Raw genomic sequence first — 20,640 nt, 5'->3', positions numbered from 1 at the left:
GGCACTGCAGAGCAGCACATCAGTTTTGCTGCATTGGCCACAAGTTTTCCAATACAGCTGGTCTGAAGATCCTTGAAATTTCAATCCCACAGGTGTAATGGGTCCTAGATATTGGACACATTCTTTAAGGTATCTCGATTCAAACATTATTGTCCTATAGTGCACAGTTTCACCTACTTGAAGGTTATAGACGAAAAGGTTTATAGATTAAATTGGAAACTAGGAAGCTAGATATCGACAAGCTTGACCATATTTATGAACAGTCATTAGATTTCCCTGTTGTTGATACGGGCTTTAACTTCATATAACCGTAATTCCAGATAGGTTTGATGACTGCATCCTTCTGTACATCAACTAATGTAAGAAATCCAGACAATAGAGGTGGACAATTTGATGGCAATTCCTGTCCACAGACATCTGGGATTGCCCACTGGATGTAATGCTAAGTGTCACTATTTTAATGATCTTTTTAGAGACTGCAGAAAGAGACCTCAGTACCCGAGTCAATAAACTTACATCTTCGAGTTCCTCTTGAAAAGGAAATTCCTGTCACCATTGTTCCAGAAGATAATAAAAGAGTGGATAGTGAAGATGAATTTCCTGAAATTACAGAGGTTAGTTTTTAGATTATTGGTAAAAAATCTTGATGCCTTGGTGAAATAAGTACCTGGACAGTAGTTTATAGAGTTGAACAATTATTGTGGTAAAGTCATTTTTAAGATGTGTCTCTTCATAATACATCTCTGTGATAACATGCTCTGTCCTGTTTTGAAATTCTGTATTTCATCAAAAGCTAGATTTTGGGGGATGGTATTTTAGCCCAATTTGATATTGCTGGTAGTTTTGTTTCCTGTGTTATCAGCTTTTCTCCGGGGTGGGGGGGGAAACCCTTAATTTCAAACTCTTTTTTAAGTGCAACATTAAAATATATAGGAGGTAATCAAAACATTTCCAGACTTTTCCAAGAAAAAAATATTTGTAGAACATAATTATGTGAAATCTTTTTCAATATATAATAATCTTCCTGATCCATAGCCTCCCCCTCCCAAACTTTGAGTATGTCCGACCCGTATTTCTCCTCTTTGTGTTCTCACTCTGCATTTTGGAACTATCCTTCATAATGAAGTTTTTCATCAGGAGTCTGATTTTCAGTTTGGATTAAAAATGTCAGTGAGACCCAGTTCTCTTTCCTGTTAACAATTTATAGGAAATGGAGAAAGAAATAAAAAATGGGTTACGAAGTGGAAACCAGGATGAAGTGTTGAGTGAAGCCTTCCGATTAACCATCACTCGGAAAGACATTCAGACACTTAAACATCTCAACTGGCTCAATGATGAGGTAAATCTTCAGTCTCTGTTTCAAACATAATTTTTAAACTCATGAATTGTGAGTTGTAAAGGCTCTTTGAGTCGTTCCTCTACAGGTATCCAGAAGGGTAGCTGTCTAGCCATCATTCAAATACATTCACCACTGCTCTAGATAATTGGCTCTACTCTTTAACTGCTCTATTCTTACTGTTAGGAATTTTCCCCTTAGCATTCAGTTGAAATCTGCTTTTTTAAAATAACTTACATCCATTTTTCTCTGTTATGTAGTGTAATGAGATTTTTACAGGTAGTAGTCCTTAAGTCATGCTCATTTGTTCAGTGACCATTTGAAATTACAGAGGCACTAAATGAATGGCACTTGCCCAATCTAGCCGCCCTGAGTCTTTGGAGAAAGGCGGCATATAAATTGAACTAATAATAATAATCTGCAAAGTTATGACAGTTGCAGTGCCCTCCTCAGTCACATGAAAAAATATGAGTACTTGGCAGTCTGCCTATATTTAAAACTGCAGAGATTCTTCAACTTTTGCCATCCCTTGACTCCCCCCTCCATCTCTGCCCTTTGGCCCGCTGCCCTCCGCAGCTGCTGCCCTCCTGTGTTCCATCATCCCCAGATGACCTTTGTCAACTTCTTGCTCCCACTGCTAATCAAGCAATCCTGGCCTGACCCTTTGAGAGCCTTTCTTGAAATCATACATACTGTGTTTCCACGAAAATAAGATCCTGTCTTATATTTTTTTGAACCCGAAATAAGTGCTTGGCCTTATTTTTGGGGATGTCTTATTATTTTGGGACACGTGGAGCAAGATGGGGCTCCTCTTGCCATCTTATCTGATTCCCAGCTCTGTCTCCCTAACCCTAACCAGAGGAAATGGCGGGAACTGGCTGCGCATGCGTTTAAATATTTTTTTGGGGGGGGGTTATTTTAGCGTATGCGCTGAAAAGCCTGATTGGCCTTATTATCAAGGGATGTCTTATTTTAGGGGAAACAGGGTATTTTCTTCATGAGACCTTAGGAAGAAGGGTTTGTGTGGCAGCAACTGTCTTGGGAAGGGCCAGGGTGGGTACACCTCATCAGCAGTAAGGTATTTCCTAAAAAGAGAAACACAATAATCAAGGGCAGGCAAAAAAAAAAAAAAAAAAAAGCGCCATTGGAGAAGAAGCAGTTTCTGATTTCCTTCTGGTTTCCCCATTGAATTTCCTAATGTTAATATGGCAGGGAGCATTGGAATCTTCCTCCTTTCCTTTCTTCCCCTTCCTTGCAGGCAAGTAAATGGCTGCTGCTGGATGGGGGAGAGGGTGAGGGATTGTGAGACTGGCTGGGAAACTCATGACATAGATGAAAAGGAAGATCACATGACATAGCAACAGCACAACAGCAGTCGGTAGCACTAAAGCACCTACAACTTCCCCAAATATAATTACTTTAGGAGTCATGGTCCTGGACTTTGGATGCATTCTATAAATTAGCCCATTAGAGGTACTTGTTCAAAAAATTTTGCTCTATGATGCGCTGTTTCACCCAGGGTCATGACACAAGTTTTTTAGTGGTATATACCTGTAGATAGATGCTTTTTAGGAATAGAGAAGCTGTTTGAAAAAAAATACCAAATACTAACATGTATTTCTCTCACACACAGATTATTAATTTCTACATGAATATGCTGATGGAGAGGAGTAAACAGAAAGGCTTTCCAACTGTTCATGCATTTAACACATTTTTCTTCACCAAGTTAAAAACTGCTGGGTATTCAGCTGTAAAACGTTGGACTAAAAAAGTAGATATATTTTCTGTGGACATTCTATTGGTTCCTATTCACCTTGGTGTCCATTGGTGCCTAGCAGTGAGTATATTATGTATATTTGTGTAAGTGTTCAAGTGAATTCATACCAGCTCTTTCAAATGTTCCTTGTCTGTTCTGAATGCATTCTAAATTCATTCTTTTCATTTTTGCATTTTTACTTTCTCAAATGTTTGCTTCTGAAACACTTTTCCATTCTGTTTCCTGCATTATCCCAAATGTGTCAAAAGTACATAGTTCTGCGTAAGATTATGCCAATGTCTTGATACAGAATTTTTGCCTTGTTTAGGTTACTGACTTCAGGAAAAAAACCATCACCTACTACGATTCAATGGGTGGATCCACCAGTGAAGCTTGTAAGATACTCTTGTGAGTATCTCTTTTACATTAAATATGTTTCCTCATTATTTTAGGATTGATAGAAACAATCTTCATACCAAATGGTTGTTGCTGTTATAACTCTTGGGAATACTGAACTTTCAGGGTATTTTCCAAAGGGACAGCTAGGAGCATGTGTGCTTCTGTAACATGAAAGGTAAATAGTACCCTCTGTAAAATCAATTCAAACAAATCTGATAAATTCTATCTTTTTGGGAGGCTTCCTGTTAAACATGAGCCTCTGGGCCCTTTATATTAAAAAAGGGTTTAGGGTATGAATCTCCCAAATGCTGAAAATTCTCTATCCTCTATATATTATTGTGATTGCAGTCTTAAATATTTTCATTTAAAAGTTCAGAAGGTTATACGAGAATAGAAAAATAAAAGGAATGTAACATACAAGGCAATTATAAAAAGAGATTAATCATATTTGATAATAAGGCCCTTAAGAATACAGAATAACAGAGTTGGAAGGGACCTTGAAGGTTTTCTAGTCCAACCCCCTGCTTAAGCAGGAGACTATACCATTCTGAACAAATGGCTGTCTCAAGATGATGGTCTCTTAAAAATCTCCAGTGTTGGAGCACCCGCAACTTCTGCAGGCAAGCTATTTCACTGGTTAATTGTTCCACTGTCAGGAAATTTCTTGTAAGTTCTAGGTTGGATCACTCTTTGATAAGTTTCCATCCATTACATCTTGTCCTAATTTGAGGGGTAGGCTCTTGAATCCGAACATAATGGCAGGTTTGAATTTTGAGAGCAACATTCAGATTAATCCACACTTGTCGCTTTTCCATCTGGAAAGTGTATTGATCATTTTACAGGTTTGGGCAGAAATGTTTTAATACAGAACTAAAAGATGACTTTAAAGACATAAAAACGTATTGATTTATTGTATTTTTGTTTGATTTTTCAGTTTTTGTAAATTTTCTGAAAATTATATTACAAAGAGCAGTTTATTAATAACTCAAAGAATTTATTGTTTAAATTATTTATTAGAATGTAGAACATAGAATAATAGAGTTGGAAGGGACCTTGGCGGTGTTAGTCCAACCCTCTACTTGAGCAGGGGACCCTACACCATTTCAGATAAATGATTATGCAGTCTCTCTTTGAAAGCCTCCAGTGATGGAGCACCCGCAACTTCTGGAGGCAAAATTTTATTTTGACTTCAGAAGTTCAAAATATTGCTTCAGTGAAGCATTTCAAGATCCTCTGTGTCAGAATAAGCTCAGTTAGAATTTATTCCCCTAGGTGTGGTTCATCCTTCTTTGATGTTAGACCATTCTACTTAGTTTAATACATCACGTGGTCATTTAAAAACAACGCCTAGCTAAATGTAAGAGTGTGTATGTGTGTGGGTATTGATATTATTAAACATTTTAACATTAACATAATATTACATAAATAGTCAAAGGCATCAAAAATCTATCAGGGGCATTGTAAATATTAGAGAAACATTGATATTTTTATGGGCTCATTTTAACAGTATTTATATCCACAGAAAATGTGTCTTTCTGTGAAGGGGGTGGAGAATTGGTATCATTGATAAATCAGCATGTTACAACACATTGTAAGCAGGCATTTCAGGATGAAACAAAATGGGATGTTTGCTTGTAAAGCAGATACATATTCCTGTATGTTTTCAGAGTCTTCTTCACTAACAGCACTGTTTAAAATACTGTCCATCATTTACAGAACAAGTCCTTTAAAAGGTGGGCTATATGGCATAGGATAAGAGCTGAGGTGGTGCAGTGGTTAGAGTGCAGTACTGCAGCTACTTCAGCTGACTGCTAGTTCAGCAGGTCAGCAGTTCAAATCTCACCGGCTCAAGGTTGACTCAGCCTTCCATCCTTCCGAGGTGGGTAAAATGAGGACCCAGATTGTTGGGGGCAATATGCTAATACTAATGCAATATGTTAATATGCTATATGCTAACTTTGTAAACCGCTTAGAGAGGGCTGTAAAACACTATGAAGCAGTATAGAAGTCTAAACAATAATAATAATAATAATAATAATAATAATAATAATAATAATAATAATAATAATTATTATTATTATTATTATTATCGAAAGTAAATTAGTAAAAAAAAGTGTTATTAACAAAGCATATCAATAAAATAAAAATATTCATGAAATTCATCTTAACCCTTACAATGGATACCATACCCAGAAATAGTTCAGATTGGTAAATAAGCTAAGAAAGTAAAATTGAATTAATAGTGAAGAAAATAATTGTTCTGGAAGTTTTCAGGTAACCCTTGATTTACGACCACAATTGGGACCGGAAATCCAGTCACAAGTCATTGAGGTCATAAGTCAAGGGACCCACATGATTGGATCATTTTGCTTTTACATTTTTTCTGGGGCTCATTAAGCAAATCACTGTGGTTGATAAGTGAATGTCGCAGTCATTAAGCAAACAGTGCAGCTTTTGGGTGAACCCGTTCTCCTGAAAGGGCGTTTTTGCTGGAAGCCATCAAAGAACGTTGCAAATTGCGGTTACATGATCACAGGACACGGCAACTGGTTGTAAAGTTAAGATAGTTGGCAAGCGCCCAAAATGTCATGGGGGCAATGACATTTTACAATGACCAGAAGTGCTTTACTAGCCATAACACACCCATTCAGAGACCTTCGTAACTCCAAGGGGCATAAAAGGACTGGCTGTAAATTGAGGACTATTTGCTTATCTAGCAACACAGTACAGCTAGTCCTCGACTTGTGGTCACAAGTCCATCACTGAACAAGCTAGTTAATTGAGTTTTGCCCCATTTTCTGATCTTTTGCCATGGTGGTTAAGCAAATCATTGCAGTTGTTAAGTGAATTGTGACTGTTAAATGAATCTGGCTTCCCCATTGACTGGGAAGGTTACAGATGGTGATCACACGATCTTGGGATAGTCCAACTGTCATAAATACATGCCAAGTGCCCAAACTTTGATCCTGTGGCCTTGCCGAAGCTACAGTGGTTGTAAGTGTGAAAAATAGTAATGTCACTTTTTACAGTGCCTTTGTAACTTTGATCAGTCACTAAACAAATGGTTGTAAGTCGAAGGCTACCTATAACGTTAAGTTAATGCTCATCCGTGGGCTGTCCTTCATCTGCAGGAACACATGTAATCATTAATGTGTGTCAGTGAAGGCCACAGTATCCCTAATATCCAAAGCAACTTGACATGACACTTGTAAACATTTCCAGAAACAAATTCCTTGCCACCATATTCAAGCAACTTGTAGTTTGGGCATTACAGTAATGTGTTCTATGAGGCACTTCCTGAGAGGAGATTTCAGCCTACAACTAGTACAAAACACCAGAGCGAGGCTTCTCATAAAACCTTTGCTAAAGGCTATTAACAAATCTCCCAGGTGGTGTTGATTGATAAGTTTGTGAGTTGCAAGTTGTTTTGAGGAACTGCTTATTTTCTTACATATTTATGTGCTCATGATATTCTGCTGAGGGTGCCCTGTTCAATATATTAAGACTATCTGATGTTATCTGGCTATGAAGCCCAGCCCCACAGTCTCTTGTGAAAGCATCCACCAAATGAACAACCTTCTGATGGAAATAAGCCAGCTTTCACAGTGGAAGCTTTTCATCAACAATTAGAACTTACTTGTTTGCTCTTGTCTTCTCTTGGTTTTGTTTGACATTTTTAAACTAGTGATCTTGATTACATAGTCTGTGAATGCTACTCTAATGACTTTACCATTTCTACAATCATTGAACTTAAAAACATGAAGAGTACACATAAAAAAATGCTGCAGGAATACTGACAAATAAAATTAGTTAAGAAAATAAAGAAACAGCAATGAATGTAAGTTTGCAGATTGCATAAATCAAAATGACATAAAAATGACATAAACCCTTTGCTAGGGTTAGCGCCACAAGGAATTTACCTTGCTGGAATTTAACCAAATATTCTTCAACTTTCTTAGTATACTGAATGTGATGGCAGTTAATGACTACACTTGTATACCCATGCATTCTTAGAAATCTACTTACCATATTTTTTGGAGTATAAGACGCACAGGAATATAAAAGGCAGCTTAGTTTTTGGGGAGGGAAAGGGGGGGGGGGAAATCTGCCGACCAGGTACTCACCTGGCTAGTGTCCTTAGCCTGGTCAGCTTCAGCACATTAGTTTGCTGTTTTTTTCCCCTGCTTGGGGATGAAAAACAGCTTCTAAAGCACAACTGATCTTTGGAGAGAGAAGCAATGAGAAAAGCAGGCAAAGCACGGAGATCACTCGGTAGTGCCTCGTTAGGGCTGAAAAAAAGCTTCACAGCTGAGAGTCGGAGGGAGCAGACAAAGCATGGAAGATCGCTTCACTGAAAAAAAGTTTCTAAAGCACAGCTGAGGCTTGGAGGAAGCAGGCAAAGCATCGCTTCACTCGCTAGCACCTCGTTAGGGCTGAAAAAAAGCTACATTCAGAGTATAAGATGCACCCAAATTTTCAGCCTCTTTTTGGGGGGGAGTGCGTCTTATACTCCGAAAAATACGGTATTTGCATTTAATATTCGGGAATGTGTTTTCTCAACCTTGTATAGATCTACAGTATAGAAACTTTGGAGGCCATCCACCTTTATTCCTTTAAAGCATTTCTACTCTTCCAGCTGTATGAAGGAGCTTAAAAAGGCAAGCATAAACATATAAATAATGTCCTACCATCTTCAAAATACAGGCACATATTTTTACAGGTGACCAGGGTGGACTGGAGATGGGACTTCTTGTTCCAGTAGTTAGTAGCAAATTCTACCACAGTTGCTGCACTTGAGGAACCAATAATGGGTATGTCAGCATTGTGTCAGGGCAGGCAGTGGGATCTGCAAGATACTATGGCAGGGCTGTCAAACTCACGGCCCGTGGGCCGAATGTGTCACATACTGGCCATGCCCATGCCCAGTTTAGCGAAGGGGGAAAAAATCCAGATACGTCACCTGACGACGCTATGATGATGCAAGTTTGACATTCCTGTACTATGGTCTATTGTTATTACCAAAATTAAAGCCCAGAAACTACTCACGGAGCTTAGTGAAATTCTCATTGTGGTTGGTGGTTAAAAAAAATACTCCGTAGGGAGTTTTTTGAAAAAAGAAAAGACTTCAAAATTGGTGATTCTTCCTCTCTCTTACATCAAAGGATTGCTTTGTCAGTAGGTCAGTATGTAGTCCTTATTTTCCTAGAAAAATACATTTTTCACTTAGGAGATAATTGAGCATCTCTCATTCGAGAGCTCATTGTAAAGCAGTATTAGTCAATCTTGGCAACTTCTGGATGTGTGGGCTTCATCTTACAGACTTCTCAGCAGTGCCAATAAGTTTAGGGTGTGCACCTTTCCAATTGGAAAGATGGCAATAGTTGATTTGTGTATTGTTTTGGAATGGTGGCTTTGTGTAAAGGAAATAATATATACATTGAGGATTTTTTCTATGTTTTACATTATATTTATCACAGTAAACTCAATAGAAGAAATCACCAATATAAATATTGCTATGGCAAACTACATTGCTAGTTCTTGTCTGGAATTAGAAGCAGGCAATAGTAAAAAGGAATGGGTAAGTGAAAGATAATTGGCTCAATAGTGTATTTAGAAATATATATTGGATTCAGCTTTTTGGTTGTTAAATAATTAGATGGTTGCCCTGAGAATGTTGTGGTTACAGCTTTTCTGCTAGTTTAATCTTACTGGTAGTAAGAATGGGAAGACTTCAGTTTTGTCTAGATGACTAGTGGACATCTAGAATAATGCAACGGGAACTCAGCTTTTAGCTGATCGACCCTTTCCATAACTGTTTTTCCCTTTCTATTTCCTTTCAGGAGGCTTTAATTGGTTGAATGCAGTGGGAGGATCACACCGGGAACAGGGGACAGAGGTCCTATTCATGGTTAGTGACCCTTTCATGCTTTCAATCTTTAGAGCTTCCTGATTTTTGGTGAGTTTTGAATGATTTGTCTGCCCCTTTTTAGAAAGGGAAGAGATTTATGGTGTTAAAGATCTGTTGTTTAATTCTATCAGTTGTATGTCCTGTTTGAAAAATCAGATAAGGAAAACATATTAATCTAATTCAGCCTACTACCATTAAGGATTTTAGAAAGCCGGATAGCTTAGCTTTCTTCTTGCTCTACAAAGTTGATGATGAATAGCTGATGAAGTGATGGAAGGATTATGATTTTTAGTTGATTCACATACCCTTGCTAGTTGTGTTACTTGGGTCTTAGATAGGCTGTCTTCTGAATATATTTTAGATTGTGAGAATGGGGGTGGCAATTCTCATGAAGGAAGTGGTTTGCCTTAAAGTACCAATACATATTGCTTCAGAAGTAGTGAAAAATGAAGCTTTCAAAAGATACTAACGTGTGAGAGAGTTTAAAATGTAAGGTTGAAGAAAATACCTGAAATGCTTTGGCACATACACAATACCTTCTTGAACACCTGCATAGTGCTCATGTCCTTTGCATCCATCAGAACATGCCCTCTTTTTTGTAAGTAGTTCCAGTGTATGTTTTGATCATATTTCAGGACAAATTAAATATTCTTATGTAGTCATTGTTTATTGCAGAAAGCAGCATCCTGGTCCATCTTATTTGAGTTTGGAAATTAGGCAGGTTTAAACTTACTTAATATTTGAATAGAAGATTACTAATACATTCCTGGATTATATGTTATGATGAGTAAAGGAAAAAAAAATCTCAGAAGAAAGCAGTGGCAAACTTTAGCATTTTTGCTAAGAAAACTACATGATGTGTCTGTGAAGCCAGCAGTAGCTGGGCTCAGATTGAAGGAGTTATTACACATACCATTGTTTTTGTTTTTAAAAAATCTAATAGAGTTGTTGGCAACCAATTGGAGAACTAGGTTCTGGAATTTAATATCAGGTTAAAACCCAATAATATCAAGAACATTTGTTTAAATCCATTCTTTTATTCCTCCACCCCCCAAATTATTTTCTTGACTGTAGTCATTTAATTGAAAAATGCCTTTCACTTTTATTATACCTGACTATTTAGAAATGTAAGAACTAAGGACTTTCACTTTTTATCTTTTTAAAATCTTTCTGTCCTTTAAACCTGTAAGACGTAGTGATGTTAGTGAGTGCTGGCAGTTTTTTTTTTTCAATTTTCTTTTCAGTATTTTTGGGTGGAATCTGAGTACTTGAATGTTTTTCGCACCTTTCATTTAAAAACTGACATAATAGCATGAACTGAGGTTGTTTTGGGACCTGCAAACATAAGTTTGAGGCCCTTAGATACTCCATCTCTGTTTAAGAGATTAAGCTGTCACAATGACTAGGTAACATATCTTTGAAAAAAGCAGGTTTGTCAACTAACATAAGAAACCATAATAAAATTGAACTTACTGAGCCAACAAGAGATACTTGGGGGAAGAAAATGTATTGTGGCATTACTTTTAATTTAATTCTTCATAGCTAATTGAGTAACCAGAGTGTTGCCATATGCTGGGCAGTTAGACATTTCTGTAGTGGTCAGTAAGGAATCATTAACATAATAGGAGCTCATAGCAAGCTCCCTGGAAAGTTCAAGTATGCTTTGTTTTAATATTTAGGATATCTGTTTGCTATGCTGTGATATTTATCTCATTAGTTTCAGTTTAATCCAAATCTATGTCAGGCAGAGAATGAAACTGAACCTTATGAATCACTGCTTGAAGTAAAAAAAAAAATGAAGTTATCTCAAACCAGGTGCAATAGATAGTACTTGCAGCAAAGATAAAATACAACTTTCGTGAACAAACCCAAGGGTACTAGAAATTTCCATACAAAAATAATTGAAACAAATAGTAAATTGTTCATCCTTTGCCAAGACAAGAAAATCCTGAACGTGTGTATATAGTAATGCGAGTATATTAGGACTTTGCGTTGTTTGGCAATGACTCTCAAGATATTTGTCAGACTGTGTTTGAGTAAGAACATTACGATTTCTGCTGTTCATTAAAGCGAGCTTCAAAATGGGTGTTGTGTCTTTAGGAATTGCATTAACTTTGTGAATTAATGTTGCTTGATGCAGTATGAGGATTTCTTTTAAGTGAAGCTGTGGTGTGGGGACTATTGAGTAATACATAATGGACTTGCAGAAAGCATTTCTGAGTCACAGAGTATGTGTGGTTTTAAAGTATATTTACTGGGTAAAAAAACAAGCAATAGAGCTGTTTTGGGTGTTTAGAAAAGGAATCTCACTTCATGTTTTTCTGTGTTTTCCTCATTTAAAAATTTTAGTTTTGTCTTGAAACCTTGTCACACATGTATAGTAACAGTTCTATCTTGACTTGAGATTAGAGTTAGAGCAGGGAGATAAAATTATTTGGGAACCACAGTATCGATGAAGTTATAGGACAAAGGCTAACTTTCCTGGTGACATTTAATTGGCAAGGGCTTTTCTGTCTAGGAATGGAAGAACAGGATAACACTCTCTGCTGAGGGAAGCAAGAGGTCAAACACTCTTCTCATTCCCTTTGATAAAAGGGATTTATTGACCTGTTTAACAGCTTTGACCATCCTGATATAACTAAATATTTTTGCTAAGTAAAATTCTTAAAATGCAACATTCATTAAAAGTCTTTCAAATGTTTTGTTGTGTGCTAAAATGTTTGTGTTGTGTTCCAATCTCTGCAGGCAGTACTTAAAACAGGAAAGCCTGGATAAAAAGCGCAAGGAATTTGATACCAATGGCTGGATGCTCCTGTGTAAAAGAAGCCAAGTATGTATGGCTCATTGTATAAGATTCTGAGTTGTTTGTATTATTAATCATAGCTTGTATGTATTTCCCTGGTTAAAAAAGGTCAGAGGTGGAAAACAGTTCCCTTTCAGTCCTGACTGTAGCAGATGCAGATATTTAATAATACATGCATCTGAAAAAAATAATAAAAATTATCTATCTATCTATCTATCTATCTATCTATCTATCTATCTATCTATCAAACTTATATGCCGCCCTCTCTCCGAAAAGGACTCAGGGCGGCTCAAAGCAATAAAACACATAAAATTCAATATTAAAATGTTAAAAACCATTAAAACTCCCCTTAAAACATTATTAACAGGCATATAGATATTATCAGCCCTTTCAGGAAAGCCAAGTCAGGAAACAAAACTCCACAAGTCTGATTAAAAATACAATTTATTGTTACAGATTATAGTAAAAGAACCTTGAAAGTCTCGCTGAGTTTTCTTTCTCTCCCTTTTAATATCCTAATAAATTAAGGAGTTAACCTGAGCTTCTTTCTCCTGCCTTTACTGTTTCTTAGCCTTGAAGTATGCTTTGGTTTATGGTATTGTCTCTGCTTAGTTTCCCCAAGGTAAGTTAGGAAATCTGACTGATCATATCCCCAGTGTCAGTCATTTTGTGAGAGCATCATTTTGTATTCAAATTCCAAGTTTGGAGCCAATTTTGAAGGCTTCCAATCAACTGGAATCTAATGCTTGTAGTAACTCTTTTTCAATACTTACCACTGAAATATTACAAAAACTCTTAACATTCTACTTCCTCTGCTATTAAGGGGAAAATTTGCATTTAATATTTCCATTTGCTTTCCATCTGCACTTTACTTCTCGGGGGCTTCTTTTTTTATTTTGGGCTCTTGTTGCTCTCCCCTGTAACTGAAAAAGCCAGGCAAAGTGGCAAGAAGTTGAACAAAGAAGGGACATTGGAATGAAGAATATATAATGAGTGGGAGAAGAACACAGCCATAGATATCTTTAGTAGCTTCTGCAGCCAACTGTAATTATTGAACTGGAGTTCGGTTGTGATTGGACCTAATTGTGGAACCTGTTGTAAAAGAGCCATGGGGTGCAGTGGCTGAAGTGCAGTATTGCAGGCTAACTGCTTACAGCCAGGAGTTTGATTCTGACTGGCTCGAGGCTGACTCAGCCTTCCATCCTTACGACGTCAGTAAAATGAGGACCCAAATTGTTGGGGGCAATATGTTGACTCTGTAAACCGCTTAGAGAGGTCTGTAAAGCAATGTGAAGTGGTATATAAATCTGCTATTGCTATTTATTTTGGTTTATTTATCAAGTTGAAGCTTTGCTTTTGCTGCCCTTGTCTCTATCTGGATTAAAATGGTCCTTTAATAGTAGTACTTTGAATTATACTGTGCTCTTCCATTGAGAGCTTGAAACTTTACCTGTTGTGTGCACTTTATAACAGTAGTATTGGATAAAGCCAGTATTAAGTTCTCATCAAGAAAATAAAGGGAGATGGGTTTATTTGTCTTTTAAAGGAGATCCCACAACAAATGAATGGCAGTGATTGTGGGATGTTTGCCTGTAAATACGCTGACTGCATTACCAAAGACAAACCAATCAACTTTACTCAAGTAAGTTGGTCCTGTATGGGCATCTCTTTGTTTTTATGGGGAACATTGGTTGTGGGAATTTGAAGCTACAGTTTGTAAATACAAATTCAAAAATGATGGGTTTTTTTAGTGAAGTAGTGCTGGCTGGATTAATCTTGGTTTTGTGTTTAAGCAAGGGAGGAGGGGCAGAAATATGTCAGTATGCATTAAAAATGAATGCCCTGGTAATGTCACAAATATATTGATATTACTGATTTCTTATTGTTAAAGCAACACATGCCTTACTTCCGGAAACGAATGGTCTGGGAGATCCTCCATCGTAAACTGCTGTGATTTCATGCCAAGTAAGACACTTCAGAGACTGAAAACCCCAGGTTTCCTCTTCTTGGCCACCTCCAAGTGGACTGCATGGGTTTCTCCACTGACAATACTCTCTGCATTACACTTGGGTGTCTTTAAAAAGAAAATCACATCTATTTCTTGGACCAGTGTGCCCATGCAGCCTTTTTGAAGCACACACTTTCTTTTGTATTTTGAAACCCTATTTTTTACAAGGGACATTTGAAACTTGGAGGAATGCAGCTTTTTATCTTCAAGGAGATTTCTGCCTCTCTTTTTTTAAAAAAAATGGCCAGCTTCTGCAAAGGACTTAAGACCTGCCAGTGTTCAGCTGTAAGGCCTTGGTGCAGGGAAGCACTTGCAATCTTTTCTTGGATCTGTCATGATCTAGAGAAGACTCTAATGTGCATAGTACTAAGTAAGTGTGGGTTCTCCACATTACTGTTGCTGCAGCTAATTATCAGATGTAAAACATGCAGGGATGTGTGTCTTGGGGAATCTATTTGCCCCAGGTTTTCCAGATGTGTGTGCATGTTTATGTGTTTTCTGCTTCTTATAATCTGCTGTTAATAACATGGGTGTTTCCCACAGCAGTTGTAGCAACTTAGATTCCCTTTTATTCTTAAACTATTAAAGAGAAATGGAATTCTTTGAGAATGGAAGGCAAATAGACACCAGCACATGAAAAATGACCATTTGCTCTGTTTTCCACCATGGCAGGTAACCTTTTTAATTCTACAGTAGGGCTGCCCAGTAGAAAATTAACAATCCTTTATTTTGACATTCAGTGTTTATCTTGTCACAGTAAATGAGTCATCCTCTAATTATTGAGTGATTATGAGGATTATGAGTCCTCCTCTGATATTCAGGACTAACCATTTATCCTAAAGACAGGCAAGGATTTGTGGGCAGAGGCATTCTGCACCGAAAGTCCTTATTCTTCACTGCCCCCTCCCCAAGCCTGCTGTGGTGGGTTTTAACCTGAGAAAGAAGACACCTTTGTGGCCTACATCACTGCATTCAGATGACTGGGATTATCCCCCCCCCTTGAAAGCCAGCATTTTTTTTTCTTAACCACATTCTTGCAATGCGATCTGGAGCTCAGCTTCACAAAGAATTAAAATTTTGAAGAGTTGGTGCATTATATTCTCAATAAAAATAGGATTTAAAACAAACTAAGCAGCTGTAATGTCAGTGGATGTTCATTTGACAGAGGATTAAATAGATGTTCGTCTTTCAGCTCTTTGTAGAATTAAGGTACAATATAACTTGTTTTAAACCTTTAATTATTGGTAAACAGTTTTTATACTATAAATATATAAATATATATATATATATTTATATGCCTTTCCCAGTGACTGCCAATGAACAAATATATATATATGATATTTGCAGCTTTTTTTCTTTGTTTTTAAAAAGCTGAATTGAAAGTTGCTTTTTTACTCATATGCTCCTCCCTCCTGTTTTTGTTGTTAACAGCAATTAATGATGAGTTGAAGAATGCCCTAAAGAAAGTTTCTCCCCCTCCCCCCATCCTATTTTTGCTTTGGATTACAACTTCCATCAGCCTCCTCTGATCCTGTTAATGGAAGTTGAGACAAATATGTTGTACGTGGGCACTAAGTAGGGGAAAACTGATACTGAATCTGTCCAGCTTTTGTATGAAACCAGTAAGAGATCCTGCTGGCATTGAGAGATCTCTCAAGAGGCAGGTTTTTCACAGGGCCCATGACACCCTTGTTTATCATTGACGGAATTATTATCTTTTGTCCAATATGAGAGAATACTGCCGTTTCAGGTCATACTGAAGACTATCTTTAATCCACAACCAACAATTTCTGTACAGCGAATCTTGCATTTGTTTCAGTGTGGAATCCATATTTAAATGGAAGTTTTATATAGCAGCTGGATTGGTCTCTGTTTCTGCCGTTAACCAACAGAAGTGGAATGCAGAAAGAGAGGATTCAGGCCCAAGAGCTTGGATTTAAGTTCGCATGTCACACATACCTCTTGATATATCTTTTTTAAAAAATTCTAAAGTAAATGTCCTCTTGTGTTTCTGCCATCAAACAGGGAACATTTTATATATTCTATATGTGGAAACAATAGTTTTGTACAAATTTCCCATTACCCTTCCCCAATTTGTGCTCTTCCTAGACATTTGTACCTTTTTTGATGTCTCTTTGTGTTTTTTATACCAGTCTCCGGTCCCCTTTTTTTATGTTTTTTCTGCATAATCTAATTTTATTTTGTAATGTATTATTCTTAAATAAACTCAGCCATTTAAAAATGTAAAGAATCAAAGTCTGTTCTTCTATTAACCTGCAATGCAATTTAGTTTGTATTCTTATTTTATAGGATATAGTATATTTAATAGAATATAGCCATAGTCCTGGCATGCTTCACTGATTGGAAAAGAGTATATTTTTGCAGAATTATACTAAGCTTTTATTCTACAGTATAAATAGAATTAAACTTACTCACAGTAAAGCTTACAGTTACCTATTTAGATATTAATTAGCTATTCAGCTTTTACAAATGTGATTTTTTTCCTCCTAAAAGAGTTAAATCTTTGATTAGACCATGCTTAAAACTCTTAATCCAACAAAGTGGCTGGAAATTTGTTTCATATGATTCATTGAATCAGCTTCAAATACTTCTTTGGAGATTAAGGAGCATTAAGACTTGATGTTCAGGTAATCCTTGATTTACAATCATTTGTTTAGTGACTGTTCAAAGTGACAATGGTGGTGAAAAAAGTGACATATGACTGGATCTCACATTTATGACTGGTCCTCACACTTGCAGCATACCCATAGTTGTGATCTAAATTCAGGCACTTGACAGCTGGCACATATTTACGATGGTTGCAGTGTCCCAAGGTCATGTGATTACCATTTGCGATCTTCCCAGCTGGCTTTTGACAAAGTCAGTGAGGAAATCCGGATCTGCTAAATGGCTGCATGATTCATCGAACAACTAATAAAAAAGGACATAAAATGGGTCATGACTTGCTTAGCCACAAAAATCCTGTTCTCGATTGTAACTCAACCGCGCGGCACAGGATTGTCGAATCGTAGCTTTTTAAACTACTGGTTCAACTGGACTTTCACCCAAACCAGTAGCTTTTTAAATGTGCAGTGTGCGTTTGGTGCGCACTGTGCATGTGCACACAGCGCTTGTTTGGTGTGCAGTCTGCATGCTCATGCAGTGCACATTTGGTGCATACTGCGCATACACAGGCAGCGCACACTTGGCACGCAGTGTGCATGAGCGGCCAGCGAACCGGTAGCAAGCTGATTCAGATTTCACTCCTGATGTGATGGCTTATCCCACATTCAATAAACTTGAAGCTATTAAATGTTGCTGGAAAGAGGAAGAATCCTGATTTCTGTTGAAAGTCAGTAGCAGAACTGTATAAACATCTTAGAGTTCTATCCTGAAATTTATGGTTAAAAGGGGAAAGTAAATAAAACTGATTATTTACAAAGGGATATATCTGTTGTTGTAGATAGGGGGCAGTAGCCTCCCATATTCAAAGAAAAACGTGTGGTTTGTCATTTACACTTCATAGAGTTCATATATAAATACATACAGCTTATTAAAGTATCAATTCACACCTCTATATTCTCTGGCTAGTATTTGAAACTTTCTTGATTCTGGATTTTGTCAAACAGCTGGCAGCAAAGCCTAGTTATTAAAAAGCAGCGGAGCCAATCTGATACTTACTGATTGCAGCAATGCTTCTATCCTCATCTTTTCTACACTCAATTGCTGTAGTGCAATTCCTAGTTTTATCCCATTCGTGATTCACTCTGCCCTCCAAAAACGGTAATTGGCTTGCTGATTTCATGGTTAGAGTAGACAAATATTTTATAAAGCTGGCACAAAGCCCGTGATATAAAACTCAGGATACTTGCGAAAAATTGTTTACGTAGCCTACTCAGCTGATGGATATTTAAACATAATTCACCTAAATCTGCCATGTTGAGTGATAATATGTCTTTGGATGATCTTAGAAAACTAAGCAGGACAGACCCTGGTTAGTGTTTGGGTGGAAGACCACTAGGAAATTCGAGAATAGTAAATTCACGTATTGCTGTACTCAATATGATGCTTAATCTTCACAAAAATATTAAATGTGAGACCTGGTCTCCCACAGTAATCTAAACTAGTCATCGATACAAAGGTAGACTACTGTGGGAGACCAGGGCTCACTTTAATGACTACTAAACTAATCCATTAATCTAATTATTCCTTGAAAGTTTATCTCTGTGCCTTTTGGGGCTTACAGGTAGTCTTAGACTTACAATCACAACTAACAACTGTCAGGTTCCAATCCCCAACGAACCCTAACACAACCCCCAACGAAAGAAGACTCCAAGGCTAGAAGTTCCTCAAAGTTCCATTTTATTAGAGATGTCATATTGGCACATCTGGGAAAACCTGAATCTGAAAGCTTCCAGGTTTTCCCCACCCAAAGGAAAGTCCAAGTCCCTGCCCCAGCACCCACATGTCCATCACATGGTCCAATCAATGCACCATCCCAACTGGAGATGCCTCCCAGTCACACCACTCCAGGTGCAGGGCAGAATGTCCTTGAGTCTCAGAGAAAAGAATGTTATTATGGCTAGATATCTCTCCAGCTCCATACAATCCCCCCTCCCAGCACTAAATGTAGCAGTCCTGAAGATCCAAAGTAAAACATGGCTTCCAGGGCTGAAACTAATCCATTAATCTCATTATTCCTTGAAAGTTTATCTCTGTGCCCTTTTGGGGGTTTACAGGTAGTCTTAGACTTACAATCACAACTAAGCCCAAAATTTCTGCTGCTAAGTGAGACATTTTTTCAGTGAGTTTTGCCCCAATTTACTACCTTTCTTGCCACAGTTGTTCAGTGAATGAACTGTTGTGAGAACTCCCCGTACTTCTCCACAACATGAATCCTGCTGGATTGCAAATTATAAGATTATCAAGGGATGAGAGAATCTGAAAGATGGCAAGATGGGGGCCCTAGATAAGAAGCATACAGGTAGTCCTCAATTTATGACCACAATTGAGGCCAAAATTTCTGTTGTTAAGTGAGACATTTGTTAAGTGAGTTTTGCCCCACTTTATGACTTTTCTTGCTACAGTTGTTAAGTGAATCACTGCAGTTGATAAATTAGCAACCTGGTGGTTAAGTGAATTTGGCTTCCCCATTGACTTTTACTAGTCAGAAGGTCACATTAGGTGATCACATGACTTTGGAACACAGCAATGGTCACATGTACGAACCAGTGGCCAAACGTCTGAATTTTGACCCCATGATCCTGGGGATGCTACAAAAGTGGTAGCTGTGAAAAACAGGTCATGAGTCATTTTTTTCAGTGCCATTGTAACTTTGAACGGTCACTAAATGAACTGTTGTAAGTTGAGGACTACCTGTACCTGAAGAAGTTTGTGGAGATGGCAAAAATATGGGCCATCTACAGACTAATGCAATCGTGTTTCACGGAGTCTAAAGTGGGAGTGAAAACATCTGAAATTATGCTTCCCCCCACCCTTTCTTTCTCTCTTTTATTCAGATATTGCCCACTGGTTTAGGGATTTTCAGGTCATGTTGACTCTCCTCACAGCTTTCTCTTTGCAGACATGAGCAATGCTTTCCCCAACATTTCCAAGTACCCAGTCATTACCATCTTTAATCTCTGCGCACACACACGAACAAGGATCTTCTGTAAACGTTGCTGGAGCTGAACGGACAATCTTTCATTTATACCTTGCTCCTTCCTCCACGTTTCCTTGTAGAAGACAGGAGCTCTTTATGCTAAGCTTAAAGGGATGTATACAGGTACTATCTGACTTACGACCGATCATTTAGTGACCATTTGAAGTTACGATGATACTGAAAAAAGTGACATGACAATTTTTCACACTAGAATAGAATAGAATAACAGAGTTGGAAGGGACCTTGGAGGTTTTCTAGTCCAACCCCCTGCTTAGGCAGGAAACCCTACAACACTTTAGACAAATGGTTAACCAACATCTTCTTAAAAACCTCCAGCGTTAGAGCATTCACAACTTCTGGAGGCAAGTTGTTCCCCACCCAAAAGTTATTCCACTGATTAATTGTTCTAACTGTCAGGAAATTTCTCCTTAGTTCTAAGTTATGGCCATTGCAGCATCCTCGTGGTCATGTGATCAGAATTCAGATATTTGGCAACTGCCTCATATATAATATGACGGCTGCAGTGTCCGGAGGTCATGTGATCACCTCTTGGGAGCTTCTGACAAGCAGTCAATGGGGAAGCCAGATTCATATAACAGCCATGTTACTAACAACGGCAGATATTCACCTAACAACTGTGGCAAGAAATGTCCTAAAATGGGGCAAAACTCACTTAATAGCTGTCTCACTTAGTGACAGAAATTTTAGGCTCAATCGCGGTTGTAAATTGAGGACTACTTGTAGTACAGATTTCCTACAGTGGTCACG

At 37.8% G+C, this 20,640-nt stretch overlaps 1 protein-coding gene across 3 annotated transcripts in view; it reads left to right on the top strand.

Moving 5' to 3' along the window:
- The window catches only part of SENP1 (SUMO specific peptidase 1), a 31,801-nt gene extending 16,460 nt beyond the window's left edge, over positions 1 to 15,341 (top strand). The window contains exons 12-19 of one of the 3 annotated variants that reach the window (XR_015732396.1): positions 474 to 614; positions 1,208 to 1,339; positions 2,970 to 3,173; positions 3,421 to 3,500; positions 9,332 to 9,399; positions 12,145 to 12,229; positions 13,749 to 13,844; positions 14,094 to 14,291. Coding sequence is in view for 1 of the 3 variants with exons in the window: in XM_034419176.3 (XP_034275067.2) it covers positions 474 to 614; positions 1,208 to 1,339; positions 2,970 to 3,173; positions 3,421 to 3,500; positions 12,145 to 12,229; positions 13,749 to 13,844; positions 14,094 to 14,156 (801 nt within the window). In the remaining 2 variants the exon portion in view is untranslated. Of the gene's footprint in view, positions 1 to 473; positions 615 to 1,207; positions 1,340 to 2,969; positions 3,174 to 3,420; positions 3,501 to 8,211; positions 8,303 to 9,331; positions 9,400 to 12,144; positions 12,230 to 13,748; positions 13,845 to 14,093 lie in introns of those variants that run through there. The other 2 variants (XR_004591814.3, XM_034419176.3) reach the window with 2 other exon arrangements.
- The last annotated feature ends 5,299 nt before the right edge of the window (positions 15,342 to 20,640 follow it).

The sequence above is a fragment of the Pantherophis guttatus genome, chromosome 2 (genome assembly GCF_059756535.1).
Source record: "Pantherophis guttatus breed Tessera chromosome 2, ASM5975653v1, whole genome shotgun sequence".
NCBI lineage: Eukaryota > Metazoa > Chordata > Lepidosauria > Squamata > Colubridae > Pantherophis > Pantherophis guttatus.
The sequence above is the reverse complement of the archived record's forward strand: the minus strand, read 5'-3'. Positions and strand labels throughout refer to the sequence as shown.